This window comes from Leucoraja erinacea, chromosome 23, assembly GCF_028641065.1.
Source record: "Leucoraja erinacea ecotype New England chromosome 23, Leri_hhj_1, whole genome shotgun sequence".
In the NCBI taxonomy this organism is placed as follows: domain Eukaryota; kingdom Metazoa; phylum Chordata; class Chondrichthyes; order Rajiformes; family Rajidae; genus Leucoraja; species Leucoraja erinaceus.
This window is the reverse complement of record NC_073399.1, coordinates 17,298,205-17,324,920: the sequence shown is the minus strand read 5'-3', so window position 1 is coordinate 17,324,920 and position 26,716 is coordinate 17,298,205. Positions and strand designations below refer to the sequence as shown.

At 44.7% G+C, this 26,716-nt stretch overlaps 1 protein-coding gene across 1 annotated transcript in view; it reads left to right on the top strand.

Moving 5' to 3' along the window:
• Positions 1-11,208, top strand: part of bahcc1b (BAH domain and coiled-coil containing 1b) — a 275,740-nt gene extending 264,532 nt beyond the window's left edge. The window contains 1 exon segment of the mRNA XM_055653977.1: positions 897-11,208. Within this exon segment, the coding sequence (XP_055509952.1) occupies positions 897-1,103 (207 nt within the window). The 3' untranslated portion in view covers positions 1,104-11,208.
• Positions 11,209-26,716: the final 15,508 nt, after the last annotated feature.

Below are 26,716 nucleotides of genomic sequence, written 5' to 3'. Positions count from 1 at the left end.
GGTGTGGGACAGACTGTAGACTGCTGGTTTATACTGAAGATATACGCAGAACGCAGGAGTAATTCAGCGGGTCAGGCGGCATCTCTGGAGTAAAAGGATGGGTGACGTTTCGGGGCGGGACCCTTCTTCAGACTGACCTTTTTTGGGGAGAAGATAAAACCTGGGTCTGCGGAGCTAGAGGACGATAATGCTGGAGGCTGTGGAGGGCAGACAGCCGGAAGTGATAAAATCAGAGATGGCCTGGTGAAGTCTGAAGAATGGTCCCGACCCGAAATGTCGCCCATCCTTTTTCTCCAGATCTGCTGCCTGACCCGCTGAGTTACTCAAGTACTGTGTGTCTATCTTCAGATTCAAGTGATGATATGCACCCGAGTATGTTGCTGTAGAACCTCCGTTGAGTTCAGTACCGTGACTACTTGAGAATATGCCTTTGTTGCAAAAATCTGGGAGTGTTACCTTAATGTTAACCCTTCAAGATATGGCATCCCCAATCGTAACATTCTTCTTTGTACATTTAATTACATTGCTAATGCTTCAAGACGTGGCATCTACCATGTGTAACATTCCTATTATACGCTTTATTAAAGATAGACAGAAAATGCTGGGGTAGACGGATCTGTCTGTCTGAAGAAGGGTCTTGACCCGAAACATCACCCATCCCATCTCTCCAGAGATGCTGCCTGTCCCACTGAGTTACTCCAGCATGTTTTTGTCTATCTTCGATTTAAACCAGCATCTGCAATTCCTTCCTGCACAAATGCTTAATTAAACTGTGTGTGTCATTGTAGGTGTTTGTGTATGTATGTAGGTGGGTGCATGTGCATTAAAAAAGTAGGTGTGTGTTTGTGTGTGCACTAATGTCATATTCTAATAAGTTTTTTTTCTTTCTATTTCAGAAAGCATTGTATCAATCCTGCCATGAAGATGAAAACGATGTACAGACTATTTCCCATAAATGTCAGGTAGTCGGTCTGGAACAGTACGAACAAATGATAAAAACCAAGAAGTATCAGGACAGTCAAGACTTGTATTACCTGGCTGGGACCTATGATCCGACGATAGGCAGAATCCTCAATGCAGATGGAGTACCCAATCTCTGTTAAAAACTTGATGTATGAATTAATATAAAGCCTGGATCTGCACCACAATAACAGGGATTGAGAAACCTTTCTGTTAAAAAAAAATCTAACTAACCTAATGAATTTTTCAAATGATGCAAGATGGACAGGAGCTGGATACTTGTTATCAACACCTTGAGGCTCAAGCACGTGGTCCTGGAATCATTGGCAGTGAAATTCTAGGTGGTCAAGCAATGGTTCTTGGAGACATAAGAACTAGGCCTTCTGGGGATCAGTAATACTGGATTTACCAAAGTGAAACCCTTCGGGCATCAGGTAGGCTGGAATTGGAACGTATAACTTCTAGGCATCAATGGGTCGACCAGGCAGAATTTGCACATGAGAGAAGTAGGCCTCAAGCAACGGAGTTGGCAAAGTTCGGAGATGAGATCGGGCCTCAAAGAATCAAGAAAGCTGGAATGGCCACATGGAAACTTGACCTTGATCTGAGTAGGTTTCAACCATGGGACAAACAGCATGGAGTTTATTTCAGTGTGCGTGTGCGGGTGTGTGCGTGAGCGTGCGTGTATGTGTGTGCAGATTGAAGAAAGAAGGAAAATGAGCATCATACAAGCCATACACTCCCAGTACCTCTGTCTGCTTTCAACTTTGCAAAGCAGAATCAGGTCTAATGTGTTTTTGTTGTTACTTTGTTTCCTGGAGAGTTTTGTAAAAACCCAGGAGCTTTTTTTTAAATGCACTGCATTACTCAGCTCAGCTGAGATTGCTTATTGGCTGGAACTTCTGAAGAAGAAAAATGGAAGGGGGAGAAAAAGACTTTACTTTGAAGAAGACTGCTTACACGAGACAGATTGTGGCATCATTCTGTCAAACTAACTCTAACCTCCTAACTGAACTGTTGAGAGATTCACTCTTGTGGGTTAAATGTTCCTTTTTTTTAAAAGTGATTGGTGAAAATAAATTATAATCCCTATTGCTAAAAATTGTATAGAATACTGCACACATGCAGGGAATGGTCAGCCATGTTTGTTCCCTTTCTGACGCACAGATGTTAAAGAGACAGTCTCCCTTTTATTGAACTATGTGGACAAGGTATAAAAGCTTCTAACTTTGATGCCAAGATTCAGATAAGTAAATTGGTTCCAGCCACTGTGGAGAACACCTGTTATCTCCTGCCCTTTGTGAACAATAGCAAGCTGCTCACTGTAAAACAAATCAAAGATAAGGCACTCAAGGTATCACGTTTGTAAAAAAATTGTTGGTGAAGGATTAAACCATGAAGGCTAAAGGCTTTTAAATTGTTCATAGGTTAATAAGTTAATAGGAGCAGAATTAGTCCATTCGGCCCATCAAGTCTATTCTGGCATTCAATCATGGCTGATCTGTCTTTCCCTCTCAACTCCATTCTCCTGCCTTCTCCCCATAATTCTTGACACACGTACTAATGAAGAATCTATCCATTTCCACCATAAAATATCTATTGACTTGGCCTCCAAATCCATCTGTGGCAATGAATTCCACAGATTCACCACCCCCTGACTAAATAAATTCCTCCTCATCTCCCTTCTAGAGGTTTGTCCCTTTTATTCTGAGGCTACGGCTTCTGGTCCGAGACTCTCCCATGAGTGGAAATATCCTCTCCCATTCTATCCAGGAATTTGTATTGTTCTCATGAAGTATTTTGATTTTATTAGGAAATGATCAATTCATTTATTCAGTGCATGATGCTTTTCAGTTTAAATTAGAATCAATGGGAAAGATTCAGCCTTGACATTAAAAAAAATGTTTTAAAGTACTGCATCAGAAGACAAACCAGCAGTCTTAGACTAGTTTAGTTCCTAATTGAAGCTTACAATTGAGAAGCTCAGGGAGAAATTGTCTCCAATCGGCAAATTTGGATCGGCCATTCCATAGCTGCAACACTGGATATTTGCTTCTATTGATTGCACGGAGCTAAATATCGGGCACTGCATCAAACAGGCAGCCAACACAAGACCATCTCTTTTATGCCATCAATTCCGATCAAGTTCAACCGTACTCTTTCTGTAGAGCCAGGATGCAGGAATTCAACCTCAGTGATTAGTATTACACATGCCACATGGTAAGTGTCTACGGATTGTACTCTGCTCCTGAAATTTGATTCCATTGAAGTCAGGTTGGTTGAGGTACATTCTGCAGATGGTCCCGTATTCCACATTTCGTGCTTGCAGTCAGGGATGAATTCTGCTGGTCTCCTGATGACTTACCATCTGTGACTGTGTCACGGTGTGTTCTCTGCACTTACAGCACCAACAGGTCCCTTCACTCGTGGTGAGTTTGAGTTTAGTTTATTGTCACATGTACCGAGGGACAGGGAAAAGCTTTTGTTGCGTGCTAACCAGACAGCGGAAAGACAATACGTGATTACAATCGAGCCATCCATAAGGGAATAACGTGAATAACGTTTCGTGTGAGATAGACTCCAGTTAAGTCTGATCAAAGATACTCCAAGGATCTCCATTGAGGTGGATAGTAGCTCAGGACTGCTCCCTAGTTGTTGGGAGGATAGTTTGGTGATAACAGCTGGGAAGAAACTGTCCCTGAATCTGGAGGTATGCGTTTTCACACTTCCATACCTTTTGCCCGATGGGAGAGGGGAGAAGAGAGATTGGCCAGGGCATGACTTGTCTGTGATTATGCTGGTGGCCTTGCCGAGGCAGCGTGAGGTGTCAATGGTGTCAATGGAAGGGAGGTAGGATCCAGATCCAGCATGAAACTATTGATCTTAGACTCGTAAGATCAATAATTTCATGCACGTGTCATGGATGTGGATCAGTTTCATGGGTAGTAGACGCAGCTTCTTGGCAAACAACAACGTTTTAAGCTTCAAATGTAATAACCAACAGGGAAAAGGTGTTGCTCAAGTAACTCAGGCTTCCTTCAGGCTACGTGTCTGTTATTTATAATTGCAGCTTCATTCCACAATGGCAAGCTGACTGCTGTTTAAAGCAGCAGCTGGGTTTATTGCCTCCTGCGCTCGCCAGTGCACAACTTTCCACCTGTTTGCTTTAATGGACAGGAAAATCAGGCTGCAGCGAGCAGAGAGGCCTGCCTGGAAGTCTGCATCGCAGGCGAAACGCAACCTGAAACCATAGAAATCAGAAACAGAAGCAGACAGGGCTGCCACTGCACAGCAGGCTAGTTGCAAAGTGAGCAAGAATGAAAGGTCCCATTTCAGGTCGGATAACGAGCTGGAAACTCTACCTTACATGAAAGTACCTACTAAAGCGGTCACTGAGAGGGGCACACTCATGCCAGTTTAAACAGGGCCAGTGAGGGAGGGATTTTGCAGCAAGCATAGTTCACAACATTTGCTTTCATAGAGTCATATGGAGATACCCATCTTAGAACCAGGCCATTCACCCTGCCCTGTCTATGCTGATAATTGAGTTCTCATCTATGATAATCCATTTAATCAGCTTTCATATGTGATACGAGCAGAATTAGGCCATTCGGCCCATCAAGTCTACTCCACCATTCAATCATGGTTGATCTAAATCTCCCCCTTAACACCATTCCCCTGCCTTCCCCCCATAACCCCTGACACCCGTACTAAGCTGTGACGGTTCAAAAACTCACTAAGATGCTTCTTAAAAGTTGTGAGAGAACCTGCCTCCGCCATCCTCCCAAGCAGTGCGTTCCAGATTTCATCCACCCTGTGGGTGAAAAAAAATGTCCTCAGATCCCCTCTCACTCCTTACTGCTCACGTTGATCCTCAGTTCCCACGTCTGAGAGACCTCAGTTGCACTGACGAGTTGTGTGAGATTTCTGAACTCCATGCAGCAACTTCTGAAGTTGGGCTGGAACCGCTGAAGGAAGCAGTGGAGTGGTAGGGATGGGCAGATGTGTACAGCTCTGACACACACACACATACAGGCCTCCTCTCTGGCTTCCTTGCATCACTGTCATGTTTAGTAACAATCAGTGACTGAGAATAGTGGTGAAGTTTGACAAACAGAAGCCAAGGAACTTGCTTAATGAGCTAAAAGAGCAGATATATTAATCAAGGGGCTTTGCAAATCCTGATCTCATTATCACTTACTTTAAGAGAGGGGAGTTGTGAACTTTTTGAGAATGATTCATTCAGAGGCATCGGCATGGCCATCGCTGCCCATGCAAGTGATTATTCACTAATGAAATAGAAAACAAATAGTCCACTCAGGTGAATTATTATGTAATGAGTGCCAGCTGCATCTAACATTGCTGAATTAATTCAATCATCACCACACTCCAATAAACCTAGCTCCTAATTCAGGCAGATTCTTTCCAGCAGTGGAGATACATTTGGAGAAAAGGGTTTTGAACTTACACCTGCGATGCTCATAAATTTAGGGTTGCTTGAAAGAAATGAGGTCCTTCACATCAATAACTCTACCTTCTCCTGCCTCCTTGTTGCTCCCACCATACCAACCCACGATCTGTTCATCTTCACTTTCTTCTACTTCTTCTTGTGAACGAAACATAAATAAACCAAAGGAATAGTTAGATCTCAAGCCGGGTGTTGAGCAGCCAGGTTGTTGTCTCTGCGTCAATGTCTGCCAGGCCCTGAGCTCCATTTGGTGGGTGGTGGAGCGGGCACTCGGAGATGACATGGTTGGCTGTCTGTTCTGCTCCGCATTCACAGGCTGGGCTCTGGCGGAGCCCCCATCTCCACATGCTGGCATTGAAACACCCAACCCCAGTACAAAGTCTGTTGAGCTTCACCCATGCTCCTCTGGGGAAGTCAGACCTTGGACAGCTTTTATCTGGTGAAGAGATGCAGTTGTGTAATGGAGATGAGGTTGCCTCCCACTCCTGTGACCTCTTGGTTTCCAGTCTGCTTTTGTCTCAGTTGGCTGGATGGATGCTAGGAGTTCATCTTCATCTTAAAGCACATATAGGAGAAGAGTGGGTGTGACCTGAACTGAGACACCCCATAAAGGTAAAACTGTAAATGCCCTTGTATTTCCCCAGTGAGGTGGGATGAGAGGAGTAACAGCTGAGAATCTTGGTGTTACCTGCTCCATAGATCAGCAGATCAGCCCACAGATACATAAACTCACGATCACTGGATTACAGGCCATTCCCTGGTTACAAACACCTGAGTTACAGACACCTGTACATACAGACGAGCTCCCATAATATTATTAAATTCAAAGGTCTGGCGTACATATAGTTGTTTATTCCGACAAGCAGCAGAACTAGTTTCCTCTCGCTCCACTTTCAGTAATTAAGAAGTTTAAGGAGGAGAATTAGGCCATTCGCCCCACCACGTCTACTCCGCCAATCAATCATGGCTGATCTATTCTTTCCCTCACAACCTCATTCTCTTGCCTTCCTCCCCATAACCCTTGACCAACTTGTTCTTCCTTATTCATCTTATGTGCTCGTAATGCCATTTATTACAGAACTCTGGAGGTATCGAGTGATATTTTGTGCATTTTCTAACTTGTGGACAAAATCTGTAAAAACAGAGCCCATTTGTTACTCAGGGATGGCCTGTAGTTTGATATTATGTACCATGAATTCAACATGGAGATTGCAAGAAGTTTGAAGTGTAACAAGTTGTTAGCGTTATGATTGTTTTACATGGAGCTGCTACTCACTTGCAATGAACCAATATTTACCATACCCTTCCTGTCATTAAATTAACTCCTTCACTGTTTTCAACTGAATATGACGGGGTTATCCTTACTGTAAAAAACAATGACCAAGTGGTGTTAGGTAAATGTGGTTTCCAAAGCAAAAGGATCCAAAAAGATTTTTCACAGCGTTAAAAAAAAAAGCTTTTCCTGGCTGGAACTTGGCACCATGGAAACAAATCTACCACTGGCAAAGTCAGAGCAGAGAGATGATTTTAAAGGAAAAAAACAAACTAACTATAAGCACTTAAGCATTGTTATCAATCATGGAAGAAACAGCTCTAAGTCAAGGACAATCGGTGTGAGGATGTGGGTTTTCTTTAAAGACCTATCAAACTATATAATTTCTATTTTATTGTTGCACAATTCTTCATGGGTTTAATCTTGTCCCACTTCTGACTGGAACTGCGTTCAGGCAGTGGAAAGAAAATCCAGGGTGAGTGTTTGTTAGAAGCTGAGTTTATGTAGTTGAAATTAGGGAGGGACCATCAATTTATCTTGTAAAATGCAAAAGCCCTCAGATTAATCTTCAATTGGCTGTTTATCGGCAAATCTGTGGCCATAATGGCAGCTAGGAATGAACTGACGATAAACTGCCGAGCTGGGTTATTGAACTGAAATCAAATTCTATTGTAAAACTGGAAATAACAGTGGGATTGTTAAAGGAGAAAGATTAGCTGTGCAGGGTGTCACATTGTTAATATTTAACTGCTGGAAATCCTGTGGCTGCATTGTACAGGTACCAGCTCTTGTCTTTCTCTCAAGGTTGGGAAATTGTCCCACTACCGTCTTTGTGTGTGTTTTACAATGATTATCACAATGATTTTCTAGAAAGGTCAAACAACTTTGGAAAGGCTTGAGCACTCGACTTTATACTGACTGTTAATGATGACACCTTTGTGCATTTAAATAGAAGATAGAGGCAATGTCATCCTAATGAGGGAAGTAAAGTTGGGACAATGTTTTACTTTTACACTCTGGTTGACATTGTAAAGGTGACATGTGTGTTTGTCTACCATGTGCCACATGTGCTTTTCTAGATTGAATGAAAGTAAAGGCTTTGTCCACTCGCACTCCCTTCCAGCTTTAGTATTTCTTAAAATTCCACATAGTAATGATAAAAGGGATACTGTCTCCATCATAAAGATCACAACCACAGTTTACAAAAGGTGTTTTAAGGTTTGAGTCCATTGTTGTTTGTTCTTGCAGGTTATCAATGTAGTATTTCATTATCGTTGCTTTGAAACACTAACCTGTTGTAAACGTTTTTAATATCACAGTCGCAACTCAGTTCTTGGGGATTTCTTTCTATATTTTCTTACAATGATTTTAGGTGAGCAACCTGCAGAGAGAGGCTCACAGAGGTACCATGGTTTCAAACAGTGCCATGTTGCAGACATTCACCTTGGTTTCTATTTGTTTCCCATAACATGGCTGCCCTCCAGAAGGATTATTTGAGTTTGCCTGTTTATATATATCAAAAAAATGTATTTAAGATAAATTGCAGCTTGTGTTTCTTTCGTGTGAGACTAACCTTTTGGCCTCTGAACTTTCACTCGGTGGCCATTTTGCATATAGACTGGTGCAGTGTGACATCACCATCACATATCCCGTATTTGCAATAGGTCAAACTCATCAATCAACTGGGTGGTTTAGTGAAGGACGGGCCACTCTGATTCCATAGCAACAGCTGGGCAGTTTAGTGAAGGATGGGCGACTCTAGTTCCATAGCAACAGCTGAAAGATAAAGAGAACCAGATCCTAATGCTGCTTGGGGCTCTTTCAGATATAATGAATGAAGACCTTTCACGTGAGAACAAATAACAGGTTTTTCTTCGTCTTTTTTTCCCCCTTAATAACTTAAACTGTATATTATTCCTGGGCAAAATTATTATTGACCTTTTTTTTTGTCTGTAAAGGTCAGAGGTCAACTCGAGATGTAGCTTTGTTAAGGAATTTCTGGCTCGCGAGTCGGATGTTTGTGCATTTATAAGACGTGGTTAGGTAGATTCATCACAGGTGATTGGAGTAAAGAAGAAAGAATTTTAAGATGCGTGAGTTGCATAACCTTTCACGTTGCAACTTTTGAACAAATATGTTGTAATATTAAAATAAAATGAGGTGGGTTTTACTGTCCATTGTTATCTGAGCCGATCCGAGCCGGCTCTGTTACTTGGTGCATGAATTCCCTCGCTTGTGCAACACAGAATTTCCTGTCACATTCTGTGCTTCAAATCGAAGGGAGAATTTTTCTTTAAATTAGAAAAAAGGCAGTGCTAACTTTGGGGACCCAGCCCTTTGTCAGAGTTAGGGTAGCCCTGCGTTAAAGGTTTAAAAGGATGGGCGCAGAGCACCATATCCTAACCCCCCCCCCTCCCCTCCCTCCACTTCCCCTCCACCTCCCCTCTCCAACCCCATCTGAGATCTGGCTGCCTTCCATCTGGTACTTGATGTGATGTCAACATTGGACCAATCTGCTAGGCATTCTGTTACCTATTTTGTTCAGTCCAGTGACACAAGTGCAGTACTACTTGCTCACTGCTGGCTGGGATTTTATTTGCTTGTAAAGTAAGACCTTCTGGGGACTGGAATTGTGATGCATCATGCGAAAATAAATGGGCAAGAGAGGCGCGGGCCCGTCTGAGACTTGCTCAATAGCGTTTTAATCCTACAAGGAGAAGTTTTAAAAAAAATTATACAATAAAAAAAACTACAATATTACAGAGTTATTTACTAGATATTAAAATATTTTGAAACTGAAAACCCAGGAGAGCTTTTTTTTAAGCTTGTTGATTTTTTTTATTTTGTTTTCAGTTTTTTTTGTTGAAATGGAAGGAACTGTTATTCTAAAAAAAAGTGTTTAAATGTAGTAAAAACCCTATTGTAAATGTGTAAAGTATGACTATGGTCTCAGTTTTTGTGTAAACACTAAAAAAATAAGTTTTATGGACACAATCTCTATGTAAAAGCATTTTAGTATTAAGATTTTTATAGATAACTTGGCTTCTGAATAAATATTTTAAAAAACAGGTTGGTCATGTGTGTGGTTACTCAGTGGATATTATGTTAGCGGATGCATTTTGCTTGATCCCTCATTTATTATAAGATTCAGCGTGGCATTAACATCAGTCTGCAAGTTGCTTAATGCCTACACTATAGTTGGCAATGTTGCATTCACAAGACACCGGTTTCACCGCAGAGGATGCATAATTTTAAATGCATCAGGTTAATTCCTGTTTATTCTGCTCAAAGGTTATATAATGTAACCGGAATCCAATGTGTAGGGGGACTAAAGTCCTCCACTGTTTAACTATCCAGGTCTTCTTGACAACAAAGATGTTTAGCCTAATGGTTAAAGTACTGGGTTGGCAACTACAAGCCTGGGGCATTGAGCTAGTGATCTGAGTTTGAATCCCACCAAGGCATCTTGGGGTGTCCTGACGTGAATCACTTTAAGGGTGGCACAGTGGCGCAGCGGTAGAGTTGCTGCCTTACAGCGCCAGAGACCCCAGTTTGATCCTGACTTATAGGTACAGAGTTTGTATGTTCCCCCTGTCACCACGTGTGTTTTCTCTGGGTGCTCTGGTTTCCTCGTACACTCCAAAGACGTACAAGTTTGTAGGTTAATTGGCTATGGTAAAAATTGTAAATACTCCCCGGTGTGTACGATAGTGCTAGTGTAGGTAGAGTGAAAAGCTTTTGTTGCGTGCAATCCAGTCAGCCGGAAAGACAATACATGATTACAATCGAGCCATTTGCAGTGTATAAATGCATGATAAGGGAATAACGTTTAGTGCAAGGTAAAGCCAGCAAAGTCTGATCAAGGATAGTACGAGGGTCACCGATGAGGTAGATAGTAGTTCAGGACTGCTCTCTGGTTATGGGTGGATGACTTAGTTGCCCGATAACAGCTGGGAAGAAATTGTCCCGGAATCTGGAGGTGTGTGTATTCACACTTCTATACCTTTTGCCTGATAGGCGAGGGGAGAAGAGAGAGTGGCCAGGGTACAACTTGATTATGTTGGTGGTCTTGGCGAGGCAGCGTGAGGTGTAAATAGAGGCAATGGAAGGGAGGTTGGCTGGTTTGAGTGATGGTCTACGCTGCGTCCACAATTCGCTGCCATTTCTTGTAGCTCCATTTATAACGTAGCTTCACGATCTACCAGAACAAGCACACAGTTCATGCCTTCACAGTTTCTTCAGATTTAATAGCCTGGCCTCAAATTGAGTCAAATCTCTTTCAGTTTTTTACATATTCTTTCAATTTATGACCTCTGTTCCCCAAAGGGCCCCTTAATTTACAGATCACCATTTAATTCTTTATCATTGCGCAAAAATGGATCCCTTATGGCTGATCGCCCTTTGGTTACTCATCTTAGTGATTTAGAAGAACACTTTTTGAACATTCCGTGCCTTCCTGTTATTTGACATTGTCTTCATGTTACTGCTAAAGTCTCCCTTATAGCAGTATTGCCCGTATTACACGTATTACACATGGACCTCTAAGTTTCTGATTCATACTGTGGGCCCTGTAACCCGCATGGTTTGTTGCTCTTTTGCACTATGTCAAGAAGATTTTCTTCCAAGCTACTGTTTTATTTTTCCCCTTTGACAACCCCACTTTAATCCATTAACATTAATATCTAGAGTCAGTTATTAAAGCTCTGCACATTTGGAAAGTGGCTTGTCAGCATGGATTTGTGTCAGAATCTTATAAAGGAACTAGTAGCGTGGATAGGGAGAACCAGTGGATGTGTTATATCGGGACTTTCAGAAGGCTTTTGACAAGGTCCCACATAAGAGATTAGTATACAAACTTAAAGTGCATTGGTTCAGTATTGATGTGGATAGAGAACTGGCGGGTCAAACAGCAGAGTAGGAGTAAACGGGTCCTTTTTGCGGATGACACTAAGCTGGGGGGCAGTGTTAGCTGTGAGGAGGATGCTAGGAGACTGCAAGGTGCGATGACACTAAGCTGGGGTGAGTGGGCAAATGTTTGGCAGATGCAGTATAATGTGGATAAATGTGAGGTTATCCATTTTGGTGGTAAAAACGGGAAAGCAGACTATTATCTAAAGCAGAATGACCTGGAGTATTGCGTACAGTTTTGGTCTCCAAAAAGAAACTCAGGAGTGGGACAAAACTAGGGTGGAGGAGAGATGGGGGATGCAAGGGTTACTTGGTGAATCTCTGGAACTCTCTGCCACAGAGGGTATGTTAGGGAAAGGTACGGGTATGGAGAGAAGGCAGGAACAATATACATGGCCGTGCAGGCCTCGGCACTGATGGACTTTGTTACCAATCCCAATACTGTTAACCCCCTGGCACCCACTGAGATACAATAGTGTCATCATTTTCCCTTAGGCTGAAGCACAGAGACCATTGGAGTCGCTTCATGGTCACCCTGTTTAAACCAGCAATATTTGAGTAGAAGTTAGGAGGACATGTTGCAGTTGTGCAGTTAAGACATTGGTGAGACTGCATTTAGGGTATTGTGTTCAGTTCTGGGGCACCATGTTAAAGGAAAGATTGTCAAGCTTGAAAGGGTTCAGAGAAGATTTACGAAAATGTATGTTGCCAGGCCGAGAGGGTCTGAGCTATAGGGAACGGTTGAGTAGGCTGTGTCTAAATTCCTTGGAGCGCAGGAGGATAAGGGGTGATAATTATGGAGGTGAATAAAATCATGAGAGGAATAAATTGGGTAGATGCACAGAATCTGTTGCCCAGAGTAGGGAAATCCAGGACCAGAGGACATAGGTTCAAGGTGAAGGGGAAACGATTTAATAGGAATCTGAGGGGGAACGTTTTCACACAAAGGGTAGTGGGTGTATGGATCAAGCTGCCAGAGGAGGTAGTTGAGGCTGGGACTATCCCAATGTTTAAGAAACAGTTAGGCAGGTACATGGATAAGACGGGTTTGGTGGGATATGGACCAAATGCAGGCAGGTGAGTCTAGTGTAGCTGAGACATGTTGGCCGGTGTGGGCAAGTTGGGCCGAAGGGCCTGTTTCCACACCTTGGAACAGACCTTCCTTGTGCATCTGATGAGATGAATGACTGGATTAACCTGGTGAGCTATTAAGGGCATCTCTCCATTATACTTTCTAGCATGCTCGGTTGCTGTAATTTGTTGTTCACCATCCTTCCCTTTTTAGATAGCGATCCAACCAAAAATAAATCAAGTGTAAAATATAATTTACACCATGGCTTAAAATGTAACAGTGAAAGTAACAATCTTATGTTCAGAGCATTGATATGTGCTGGCAATTTTTAATATGCCTTCTGCTGTGCACTGTTGTGATAACTAAAAGCATACAGTAATTAAAGCAGATTAAATTAATGATGATTTCCTTTCTTTCAGTAGCCACTGTCAATAGCATTCATATTTGTGCAATAGCTAAACATGTTAAGGATATGTTTCCCAATTACCAGAATGCTGTATTATTCTGAAATAGCATCCAAATCCATAAAATAATTTTCAACATATAGCCACCGTAGATTTTTATTTTTTGACATTTTTGTTCTGAAAACATTAGCTTTTCTTCACTCATCCTTCACCTCTGTTGCATCAGTCAGTGACCACATGGGCCTGTAACAGGGTCTCAGCAACGTTGGCGAGGTGGCAACCATTTAATAGTTCTCCTCCAGCTAGCACGCTGGCGCAGCTGGTAGCTGCTGCCTCACAGTGGTAGAGACCCAGTTTTGAGCCTGAGCTCGGGGGCTGTCAGTGTGGAATTTCGTTACGTTTTTGCGCTGGCCAGCGATCCCCGTACAATAGCACTATCCCTACACCTGGGTCAAAGTGCCATCTTTACTGAAGCTAATTAATTACAAACCTGTGTCGGAGGAAATTGGACCACTCCGGGAAAACCCACAGGGAGAACGTACAAACTCCGTACAGACACCACCCGTAGTCAGGATCCAACCCGGGTCTCTGTACGGCGTTGTAAGGCAGCTACTCCACCGCTGCCCTCCTGTGCCGCCCACGTTTGCATGTTCTCCCTGTGACCACGTGGGTTTCCTCTGGGTGCTCCGGTTTCCTCCCACGTCCCAGAGACGTGCGGGTTTGAAGGTTAATTGGCTCTGTAAATTGTCCCTAGATACTGACTTCTCAGACTGAGAATCAGTGGGGAGGGAAACTAGAGGTATGAGAACAAATCAGAGCCTGCACCGCTGACAAAGGAAAGGTGGAGCCCACAATGGTCCGTTGTTGGCTGTGGAAGAGGTGATAACAAAGGGATAAATGGATGCGAACCGTGGAACTGGTAGGATGAGCTAGGATGGGGGAGGGGCGGAGAGAAAGGGATTGCAGGGGTTACTTGACATTAGAGAAATCAATATTCACACCGTTGGGTCTCAAACAGCCCAAATGACATATGAGGAGCTGTTCCCCCAAATTGCCTGTGGCTTCACTGACTAGCATTCCAGAAGTAAGGTGGGATTTGAGAGGTGCTGGAGTAACTCAGCGGGTCAGGCAGCATCTATGGAAAAATATACGTGATGTTTTGGGTCAGGACCCTTCTTCAGACATTGTAGTCGGGAGAGGGGGACAAAAACAGGAAGCAAATCAAAAACCAGGACAAAGTGCCGGCAACAGATGACTTCAGGCAAGGAGGTTGCCAGACAGGCCAATTGTTAGATAGAGACAGGTGTGAGCCCAAGAGGGATACATAGTTGTGAACTATGCCACTAGGGTGGCACCGCGGTAGAGTTGTGAGTCCCGGGTTTGATACTAACTATGGGGTTGCTGCCTGTACACAGTTTGTACGTTCCCCCTGTGACCGCGTGGGTTTTCTCCGGGTGCTCCGGTTTCCTCCCACACTCCAAAGACATACAGGTTTGTTGGTTAATTGGCTTCAGTAAAGATTGCAATTTGTCCCTGGTGTGTAGGATCATGCTAGTGTGCGGGGTGATCGCCGGTCGGTGGGCCAAAGGGCCTGTTTCCTCGCTGTATCTCTAAACTAAACTAAACTATGGAGTTGGTTAACAGGCTTTCATTGGAAGGAGGGGGGAAGATGGAGGGGACGGAGGTGTTTGTGGTTTGAGAGGGCCTGTGAGAATCACAAATGGTTACAGCATAGAAGGAAGCTAAACAGCCAGTTGAACCTGTGATCAGATTCAGATTCAGATTCAATTTTAATTGTCATTGTCAGTGCACAGTACAGAGACAACGAAATGCATTTAGCATCTCCCTTGAAGAGCGACATAGCAAACAGCATGTGCTGGTTATACATACAGTAAGAGCAATCAAGCACTGTTCCCTATGATCAAGTTCAAGTTCAAGTGAGTTTATTGTCATGTGTCCCTGTATAGGACATTGAAATTGCTTAAGCACACAGAAAAATAAGAAAAGCAAGAATTTCATTGCCCTATACAGGGACACATGGCCATAAACTCACTTGAACTTGAACTTGATCATAGGGAACAGTGCTTGATTGCTCTGCAATGATCATAGACGTGTGTGATTATCTGGCAGTTTTTTGCACGCTACAATCAAATCTGCCTTCACACTGTCCCTCCCACAGCCTTCAAGACTATTGGTGCATGAGAGAAAGCTCTATTTTTAATTTTGGTTATTTCAACCATCACCTTTATCCTGTGTTCCTTTGCCCTGACATTTCCACCAATGGAAACAAACACCCCGCTTCCATTCTATCTACACCCTTCGCGATTATAAATGCCTCTAGCAGATTTCCACACAGTCTCTCCTGCTTCAAGGAGACCAAACACCTACGTACAGACGCACGGCCTGAAGATGGGTCTCGACCCGAAACATCACCCATTCCTTCTCTCCAGAGATGCTGTGTTTAAGAAGGAACTGCAGATGCTGGAAAATCAAAGGTGCACAAAAATGCTGGAGAAACTCAGCGGGTGCAGCAGCATCTATGGAGCGAAGGAGATAGGCAACGTTTCGGGACGAAACGTTGCCTATCTCCTTCGCTCCATAGATGCTGCTGCACCCGCTGAGTTTCTCCAGCATTTTTGCGTACCTCCAGAGATGCTACCTGTTAGTCCAGCTTTTTGTGTCTATCTTCGGTTTTAAACCAGCATCTACAGTTCCTTCCTACACTCCGCTATCTCCGATCCACATTGGCACATCATCCCTGAGATCACTTAAGGCAAATCCTTTCTCCTCACATCTATCCTAAATTCCGGCCTCCTGAACAGAGTACAATATTCCAACCGTGGTCAGAGGACCAAAGTGCCATAAAGTGACAGTCTAGCTCTTGCACTCTGTGCCTCTATTTATAAAGCTCAGAATCTAATATGCTTTCTAACTACTTTCTCAGCATGCTCAGCCGCTTTCAGTGAACTGTGCTTTCACGTCAGTTATTAAATTGATGTGCTGTTTGACCTCTGAAAATCTCGGCCTATTTTGAAGAACAGTTTTTTTGTTTTTTTTTAAATCATCGTGATGTATGTTCCACAGTACAATTCAAAAGGCACAGCGATGGCTGCAAGGCACTTTGGGATGCTTTGTGTTTGCGTAAGGTGCTAAACACTGTAAATGTAGGTCGTTTAACCAAACGTAGTAATCTTGAATGTGACTAAATGCCCCTTTCAACCCTGCAGGTTGTCCTCTGTGTAGTCGCCAGAGATGAGGCCACTAACCCCCAGAAACTGTGCACCGTGACTTGGGACATTCATCATTGCAATCCAGAACACCTTACTTGTTAGATTAGCACTCACACCTTTCAAGGTGGACTATTTTTTAATCTACCATTAATCAAAAAAAAAAAAAAAAAGACTCCTGGTTTACAGGAAGTCTTTCAGAAACCCCTTGATGGTGGAGTGGAAGGTTATTTTATTGTTGAAGAACAATGTAATTGTTATTTTAAAATGGGCTTGCACGAACACAGCAGTTAGCGTGCTTGTTGTACCTTTCAAATAGGAAGCCTTTTAAAGGGTTCTACATTTTGATGAAAAATCTCCTTCGACTTATAGCAACCGGGGAAAAAGATTCATTTTATTTCGTTTAGTTGAGAGATACAGCGCGGAAACAGGCCCTTTGGCCCACCAAGTCCGTGCTGATCAGCAATCCCCACACACAAACACATCCTACACACACTAGGGACAATTTACAATTTTACCAAGCCAATTAGCCTCCAAGCCTGTATGTCGTTGGAGTGTGGGAGGAAACCAGAGCACCCGGAGAAAACCCACACAGGTCACAGGGAGAAAGTACAAACTCCGTACAGACAGCACCCATAGCCAGGGTCAAACCTAGGTCTCAGCCTCTTCAAAAATTCAATTCAACTTTAATGTCATCGCACAAATACAAGTATCAGTACAACGAAATGCAGTTTTGCGTCAGTCCGTAGTAGTTGTACATAAAGAAAACAAAAAAAATAGAAAGAGGGAAGATACAGAATAATCAAGAAATACAGAATAATTAAACAATGGGGGACGGAGGGACCAGAGAAAATCTATCGTCGGGACTCCGAGTTCAGCAATGTGATTGTGTTGTGGTAGAAGCTGTTCCCCATCCTACCAGTACGTGACCTGAGGCTCCTGTACCGCCTCCCTGATGGGAGGAGGGCAAACAGTCCATGGTTGGGGTGTGAGGGGTCTTTGATGATCTTCCCAGCCCGTCTCAGACACCGTTTTCGGTGGAGGGCATCCATGGCAGGGAGCGGGGCACCGATGATGTGCTGCGCGGTTTTCACCACCCGTTGTAGTGCCTTCCTGTCCGCAGCAGTGCAGCTGCTGTACCATACCGTGAAGCAGGTGGTCAGGATACTCTCTATGGTACAGCGGTAAAAGTTGGTCAGGATCCGGGGGGACAGGTGGGCTTTCTTGAGCCTCCTCAGGAAGTAAAGGCGCTGCTGTGCCTTTTTGATCAGCTTGGAGGTGTTGAGGGACCAGGACAAATCCTCCGAGATATGTACTCCGAGGAATTTATAGCTGGAGACGCGCTCCACCTCAGTCCCGTTTATATGGATGGGGGTATGACTGCCTCCTCTGGTCTGCCTGAAGTCAACAATAATCTCCTTCGTCTTTTTGGAGTTGAGGACGAGGTTATTGTTGGCACACCAGGCTGTCAGGTGCTGGATCTCATCCCTGTAGGCTGACTCATCGTTGTCGCTGATCAGTCCTACTACCGTGGTATCGTCAGCAAACTTAATAATGGCGTTGGATCCGTACTTTGGGATGCAGTCGTGGGTGAAGAGGGAGTAGAGGAGAGGGCTGAGCACACAGCCCTGTGGCACTCCGGTGTTCAGTGTTATAGTGGAGGAGGTGAGGTTATTGACCCTAACATTTCCCAAGATGGTGTCGCGTGCCTCTCCACCTCTGCTGTACAAGATGCACTGAGCAAGGTGAATGAGCGCAAAGCTGCCGGCCCCGATGGCATCCCTGGCCGGGTGCTCAGGGCATGTGCTGGACAACTATCCCCAGTCCTCGCTGACATTTTCACTCTCTCACTGGCCCAGGGTGTTGTCCCCACTTGCCTCAAGACATCAACCATCGTGCCAGTGCCCAAACAGTCAGCTACAGGGAGTCTCAACGATTTCCCCTAGCGCAATACAGCGCGGAAACAGGCCCTTTGGCCCACCAAGTCCGTGCTGATCAGCGATCCCCGCACACAAACACATCCTACACACACTAGGGACAATTTACAATTTTACCAAGCCAATTAGCCTCCAAGCCTGTATGTCGTTGGAGTGTGGGAGGAAACCAGAGCACCCGGAGAAAACCCACACAGGTCATAGGGAGAAAGTACAAACTCCGTACAGACAGCACCCATAGCCAGGGTCAAACCTAGGTCTCAGCCTCTGTAAGGCAGGAACTCTACTGCTGTGCCGCCATGCTGACCTGGAAAGATCAAATGAACAGTTCAGATATTGTTACAAAGCTGTTCACTTCCATAATTTTTAGGAAAATGGACTGTACCAACGGCAAATTGTTCTACAGACCAGGGGGCTGAACATCAGTAGAAGAGAAGGTATTTGAAAACAAATCAAAGATGAATGCTCACTTGGGAAAGGCAATGTCTAATCAGAGATGGCCAGCATGGCTTTATCAAGAGCAAATCTTGTCAGACCAATCTAACGGAATTGTTTCATGTAATGACCAGGGCAGTGCAACTGATGTGATCTGTATGGACTTCAGTGCTGCCGTCTAAAGGGTTCCACCTGGGACTACGAGGGGATTATACAGGGACCCCTTTTTACCCACAGAGCAGTGGGTACATGCTAGATAGAGTGGTGGGAGTCGAGTTGCTGCCAGCCTTTAAGAAGTGTCTAGATGAATGCTTTGATCGCCTAGGCATAGGTAACTCCAGGCAAATGCTGGGGAACAGAATTAATATAAATAGCTGCCTCCTAATCAGCATGGGCAAGGTGGGCTCAATGGCCTGAATCTGTGCAGTCTCTTTCTATGGTTATTCTTGGCTGCCATCTTAAGTTCAGGGGGCAAATAGAACAGGCAATAAATGCTAATCATATCAGCAATGTTCACACTCTATGAACACGATAAAATGTTATTGGATGGATAATGCAAGACCTGGCACGGTGGCGCAGCGGTAGAATGGTTGCCTTACAGCATCAACGACCCCCTTCGATCCTGACTATGGGTGCTGTCTGTATGGAGTTTGGTCGTTCTCCCTGTGGCCGTGTGGATTTTCTCCGGTTGCTCCGGTTTCCTCCCACAATACAAAGACGTGCGGGTTTGTAGGTTAGTCGGCTTCAGTAAAATTGTAAAATTGCCTCTTGGATAGTGCAAGTGTACGAGGTGATCATTGGTCAGCACGGAATCGGTGGGCCAAAGGGCCTGTTGCTGTGCCTGTATCTCTAAAGTTTAATGTTGAAAGTAAAGCGCTCCTTGCTCTTTCAGTGAAACAACACGAACACCAGCTGGATGAGGGCGCACCCTTGGCACTGCCAGTGCCCTTTGAGATCTACAAGAGATGAGGCCTCATGGCGACCAACCCTCTGATGTTGTTTCCATCTGTGAGGCGGTGCCTGGGCTCTGCTCTGTTCCGCACTTCCCTCAGTGACATGGCTTCACCTTGTGGAATACCCTGTTCCTTCCCGCTCCACAGCACAGTTGCACAGGAGCCTCAAGGCACCAACCAACAAAACATGCTTACAGCAGAGCTAATCAACCACGGATTCAAGGTTGTATACATGATAGGAGCTTGTTTTCCTTTCCACCTCCCCACCAGTTACCCACAGCAAACCATACCTTCTCTACATCAGCGAGACCAAGCGCAGGCTCGCCGATCGTTTTTCGCCGAACACCTCCGCACAGTCCGTCTTAATCTAGCTGATCTCCCGGTGGCTCAGCGTTTCAGCTCCCCTTCCCATTCCCAATCCGACCTTGTGTTTAAGAAGGAACTGCTGATGCTGGAAAATCGAAGGTGCACAAAAATGCTGGAGAAACTCCATCTATGGAGCTGGAGGAAATATTTCCTTCGCTCCATAGATGCTGCTGCAACCACTGAGTTTCTCCAGCAATTTTTGTGTACCCCCCAATCTGACCTTTCTGTCCTGGGCCACCTCCATTGTCAGAGTGAGGCCCAGCGCAAATTGGAGGAACAGCACCTCATATTTCGCTTGGGTAGTTTACACCCCAGTGGTATGAACATTGAATTCTCGAACTTCAGCGAGCCTTGCTTTCTCTCTCCATCCCCTTCCCCTTCCCAGTTCTCCCACCAGTCTTACTGTTTCCGTCTCCATTCTATCTTTGTCCCGCCCCCTCCCCGACATCAGTCTGAAGAAGGGTCTCAACCCGAAATGTCGCCCATTCCTTCTCTCCAGAGATGCTGCCTCACTCGCTGAGTTACTCCAGCATTTTATGTCTACCCACAGCAAAGACCTGCCTCAGTGAAAAGCAGGAGGCCGCTGCTCTACCTGGGTCAATGGCTGGGTTGATCCTTCAACAGTCTACCTCCTCCCTAGTTGCCCTCAGGTTTTTAAGGTAGGTATGAAAAGCTTTGGGACTTTCTTTAATCTCTCGTCTCTCTCTCTCTCAATATCCTGGGATAAATCCCGTGTGGTCCTAGGGATTTATCCACCAGGACCACACGGTAAAAAATCTGGTACTTTGAAACCATCAGATCTCCTTATATATCACTGGGCGGCATTGGTGGAGGGTAAGTAGACAATAAAGTTCTCAAGGAATTCCGTAGGTCAGGCAGCATCTGTGGAGGCAAATTGACAGACGACGCTTGGGTCAGGAGCTTTCTTCAGATTCAGCCTGAATAAGAGGGTGGCACAGTGGCACAGCAGTAGAATTACTGCCTCATAGCACCAGAGACCCGGGTTCAATCCTGACCACGGACGCAGCCTGTACAGAGTTTATACGTTCTCCCTGCAACCACGTGGGTTTTCTCCAGGTGTTCTGGTTTCCTCCCACACTCCAAACACCAGCAGGTTTGTAGATTAATTGGCTTTGGTAAAATTGCAAACTGTCCTTAGTGTGTGTGTGTGTGTGTGCAAGATAGTGTTAGTGTACTAGGAAAACTGGGTCGACGTGGACTCAATGGCGCAAAGGGCTTGTTTCTACACTGTATCTCTAAACTAAAATGAACTAAAGGATCCCCACGCAAAATGTCATTTGTCATTTCACTCCACGGATGCTGCCTGACACACTGAGTTCCTTCAGCTCTTAGGATTTTTGCTCAAGTTTCCAGCATCTGCAATCTTGTGTTTAGTTTAGTTTAGTTTCGAGATACAGTGTGGAAACAGGCCCTTGGGCCCACCGAGTCCTCACGGACCAGCGATCCCCGCGCACTGACACTACCCTACACACAATAGGGACAATTTTACATTTATACCAAGCCAATGAACCTACAAACCTGTCCTTGTTTGGAGTGTGGGAGGAAACCGGAGCACCCAGAGAAAACCCACGCAGGTCATGGGGGAACGTATAAACTCTGCACAAACAGCACCCGTGTCCACTGCACATAAGCTGCTGATTGGAGGCTGGAGCCACCCAACTATTGCGGGCTTGGCTGTTTAGTGAACTAACAATGATCCCTTGAGCAGGCCTCAATTTAGACTTGTAGCTGTTCGATGATGTTCCCACGGACCCAGACTTCAGTTGTCAGACAACATATTTATAGCACATTCAGCTGGTCATATGTGTGTCAATATAAAGATATCAAAGTATTTAAGCTCCAGTCGGTGATCTACATTATGGAAGGTTACCCCAAATAAAATACTTTGCAACCGAACATTCCCCATTGAGGTCTTCAAAATAGCCCAAATCACGTCTTGCTTTGATTTTAACCATCTGCCCATCACAGATCTAGTTTCATACCTCTGCAGGATCTGGAGGTAATTGCCAAAAGCAAATAAAAGCCCTTTCAGTCTCCTATTATCAAGCACGATGAATATCATGAAACCTTTTAGCCTTTGACTTCATTCCCACTATGAACTTAGTCGTACTTAATCACCGCCAATTTTATTTTATATCTAGTTTTTTTGTGCTCATTTCAGCAGGGTGTTTGATTAACATACTACAAAATCACACTTGTCCTTTTTTTATTTCAGTGGAATGAAACACTTGCGCTTGGTCTCATTAAGGTGCGTTTCCAACCATTAACTACTGAAGGTCTTTGCAACAGTGTGGAAAGTCTCTTGTTTCACAAGAAGCCCAGTGCTATTGCCCTGCCTGTCTCTAATGTTTGTAGTCAGAGGGTAAAAATAGATAAATGAGCCAGTCCAGAGAACAGTTCTTAAGTCAGTTCCCTTTCACAACAATAAGTCTGTTTGATATATATATCCTTGTATTTTTGGTGTAAAACTGTCAGCAATATCCTCAGAGAGCAAGATGGCATTTATTCTGGTTTTATGCTGTTATTATTTTATGATTATGACAGACTGTTAGCCCCGGTGGGCAATGTAAACTTTAGGGGAGGGATGAGTAACGGTTCATTAAACATCCACAGCTGCACTTGATTAAAATTTATCACAGTTGGTTAACCATAGAAATAACTGTTTCCGCCTCTGACCTTTGCTGTGCTCATTCTGCTCACTGTCTCTGAGCCTCTTGCTTTGCATAAGGGGGCGGGCGATTTTGCGTGTGCACGATAATTTTTACGTTCCCCCACTTCTGCTAAATGCAGCATTTGTGAAAAGTAAACTTCCTCGAATATCCAGGGACTCTACACTTCCTTACAGTTCTGAACTGGTTCATCGAGGATAAACGCAGGCATCGCTGTGCGGAGCAGCGGCAGAGACCCGGGCTATCTCGATCTTGGCTTTGGGTGATTGCTGTCTGCATGGAGTTTGTACGTTCTCCCTGTGACCGCGTGGGTTTCCTCCGGGTGCTCCGGTTTCCTCCCTGCATTCCAAAGACGTGGAGGTTTGTAGGTTAATTGGCTTCCGTATATTGCCCCTCGTATGTAGAGGGTGCGAAAGTGGGACAACGTGGAACTAGTGTGCGTGTGATCAATGGTCGGCTTGGACCAGTGTACAGAACTGTGTGTTTTTCTGGGAATGGTGCTTTGGCAAGATTATTGTCCAGGTAGTCGCTTTCAATGGAGCACCAAGAGTGTTCCTGCTGGAAACATTTAAAGTTTAGATCACTTCTATGAAAGAGACATGCAGACATCCGGTTCAGTTCCAAAACATATTTTCAACCTGCATGGTCTGGTGGATCAGGGCAAGAGTTCTCCATCAGGAAAGATTTGCATTGTGGAATGCCTTCTCAATCTGACCATATCTCATTGTACTTTATTGCCAATCAAACCTTTGGGAGTGGAGTCACATAGGAAATGAGATGGTTAATTTGCGCCCATAAAGCTGCCAGTGTGCACCCTGTAAAGGCCAGAAACAAGTCCGCCTGACCCTAAGCGATCTCCCGGTTGCCAAACACTTTAACTCCCCCTCCCATTCCCATACTGACCTTTCTGTCCTGGGCCTCCTCCACTGTCAGAGTTCGGCCAAACGCAAAGTGGAGGAACAGCAACTCATATTTCGATTGTGCAGCTTGCACCCCAGCAGTATGAATATTGATTTCTCTCACGTCAAGTAACCCTTCTCCCCTCCCCGTCAGGCAAGAGGAGTGTGAAAATGTATGAATCCAGATTCAGGGAGAGTTTCATCCCAGCTGTTTCCAAGCAATTGAACTATCGTATCACCAACTAGTGCATGGACCTGACCTGCCATCTATCTCATTGGAGATGCTCGGACTATCTTTAATCGGACTTTACTCGACTTGATCTTGCACTAAATATTATTCCTTTTATTCCATATCTGTACATTGTGGAAGGCTGACTGGATATCACGCAATAATTGTAAATCATCCCTAGTGTGTGTAGGATAGAGTTAGTTTGCGGGGATCGTTGATCGGCACGGACCAGGTGGGCTGAAGGGCCTGTTTCCGCGCTGTATCACTAAACCAAACTAAACGCAACTAAACTAATTGTACCACATGACTCATCAGTTCGAAAATTAAATATTAGTGGATAAAAAAAAAGTGGCAAAAATTTTCAGGTCAGACAGCATCTACAGAGAGAGAAAGCAGAATTAACTGGGGAATTAACTAGGGACTATTGACATCATCAGGTTGTTCTGGAACTTGCTGTTCTCTTTCATCGAAATGCAATTTTCCCTGCAATTCAATTAGCAAGAGCTTGATCTGATGAAGTAATTTAACAAGCTCTCAGAAAATGGATATTTGCAGTTAATAAAATTATTTAATCTTTGCAAACAGTTTGACAACAAATCCGTCAACTCGCGTATTTCTGTAAGTGAAAATATTCACCTGAAACTTGTTTTTCCTGTTTAGTGGGATGATGAAAATGAATCACTGCCGGGAACCAGTCATCAAAGAAGCGTTACATTTTTGTGTTGAAAAACTGTTCTTTGCATCAGAACTGTAGAAGTGAAAAGAACAATCGGGGGGTGCATGGGAGAAATGCAGCTCCACCCTTATACAGGGACGTGTGATTTAGTTTAGTTTAGAGTTACAGCATGGAAACAGGCCCTTCGGCTCACCGAATCCACACCGACCAGCGATCTCCGCACACTAACATTATCCTAGACGAGGAACAATTTTTTACCTATTCACCAAGCCAATTAACTTACAAACCTGTACGTCTTTGGAGTGTTGGAAGAAACCGATGTGGTAACGGTGAGTGCATCCAAACTCCGTACAGACAAGCACCCATAGCCAGGTTGGAACCCGGATCTCTGGCTCTCTAAGCATTGTAAGGCAGCAACTCTACCATGGCGCCACCATGCCACGCTACCTGCCAGATTGGTCTCACTTCTTTAAGAGGGGCATAGTTATGGCATCTCTGAATTTCATCCTCTTTCCAGGCATGTGAGGTTGATGAGCTCTCATTCCAAGGAGAGGATAACAGTTGAGGTATTCTTCAAAGAGCTCCTTTAAGCGAGCTCTGTCTTTGGGATGTGGGAGGAGACTGGAGCACCTGGAGAAAGCCCATGCGGTCACAGGGAGAATGTACAACTCCGGACAGACAGCACCTGCAGTCAGCATTGAACCTGGCTATCACCGCGCCACTGTTCGGCCCATCCAGTCTACCCCGCCATTCAATCATGGCTGATATATCCTTTCCTCTCAACCCCCATTCTCCTGTCTTCTCCCCATAACCCCTGACACCCATACTAATCAAGAATCTCTATCTCTGCCTTAAAAATATCCATTGACTTGGGCTCCACAGCCTTCTGTGGCAAAGAATGCTGGTAGATGATAGGTGGCCTAGTTTAAGAAACACTTAGACAGATACATGGATAGGACAGGTTTAGAGAGATCTGAGCCAAGTGCAGGCAGGTGGGTCTAGTGTAGATGGGACATGTTGGTCGGTGTGGGCAAGTTGGGCCGATGGGTCAGTTTCCACACTGAATGACTCCATGACTCTATGACACTGGATAAGGGAAGGAGGATAGGTAGATGTAACCAGATGGTGAATGGGTGGGTACGGTTAACCAGGGAGAAGACACCCAGACATGTTGGTGTGTGTGTGGGGGCTGGACAGATCAAAACAGATAGGGGAGGGAAGTGACTCTTGGTAATGAGGGTGGAGAGGAATGGGAAAGTTGAACTAAGGGGAGAGGGGACCTGGGAAGACTGGCTGGACAGGGAAATGAGCACAGGGGGTGTCTGTGCTCAATGTTCGTACCATTTGGCTCAAAATGTTAATTAAAGGAGCACTTTACAGAGTTTGCTGAAATCCTGTCTCAGGAGCCAGAGACGTCAAGAGTTTCCCATGACACAGGCATAAAAGGTAAGATTTAACCAGATTTAATAAAATTTATATTTTACTTTGTATGCCTGGTTGTCACCTTCCCCTAGCTAACAGTGATCTATTCTACGTTTTCCTTGATCTTCATCTCCTTTGATCACTCATCTTCACACCTTACCCCTCTATATCGCTTTTGCCCTCTCCCCTGACTCTCAGCTTGAAGAAGGGTCCTGAACCGAAGCGTCACCCATTCCTACTATCCAGGGATGCCGCCTGTCCCGCTGAGTTACTCCAGCATTTTGTGCCTATCTTTGGTGTCAACCTGCATCTGCAGCTCCTTCCTACTCATTCCCATGACTCCCAACAGCCACTATTACTCGGATGTGGAGCCTGAACTCTGGTGAGCACAGTGGACCATCTGAGAATGAATGGGTCATTTTATCTGCGCTTCCCATTCCCACACTGATCTTTCTGTCTGCGGCCTCCTCCATTGCTAAGAGTGAGGCCACACTCCACATGGAGGAACAACACGCTTGGGTAGCTCATACAACCTGATGTTATGAACATTGGATTCTCCCATTATAAGTAGCACCCCCCCCACCCCTCTCGTTCTCCTGCACCCCTCCTCACCCTCAGGACAAATGGTTGGACAAAGGCCACAGATTAAAGTACAAACATGAGAGATAAGGTGTCGTGAGACCAGGCAGGTAGAGCAAAATGTTCTTTATTAGCGAAACAACACTCGAACTACACATGGACTTGGTCAGGAATAAACGACCTAAGCTCCTGTTGTCATGAGGAGCACTAGCTACTGAACA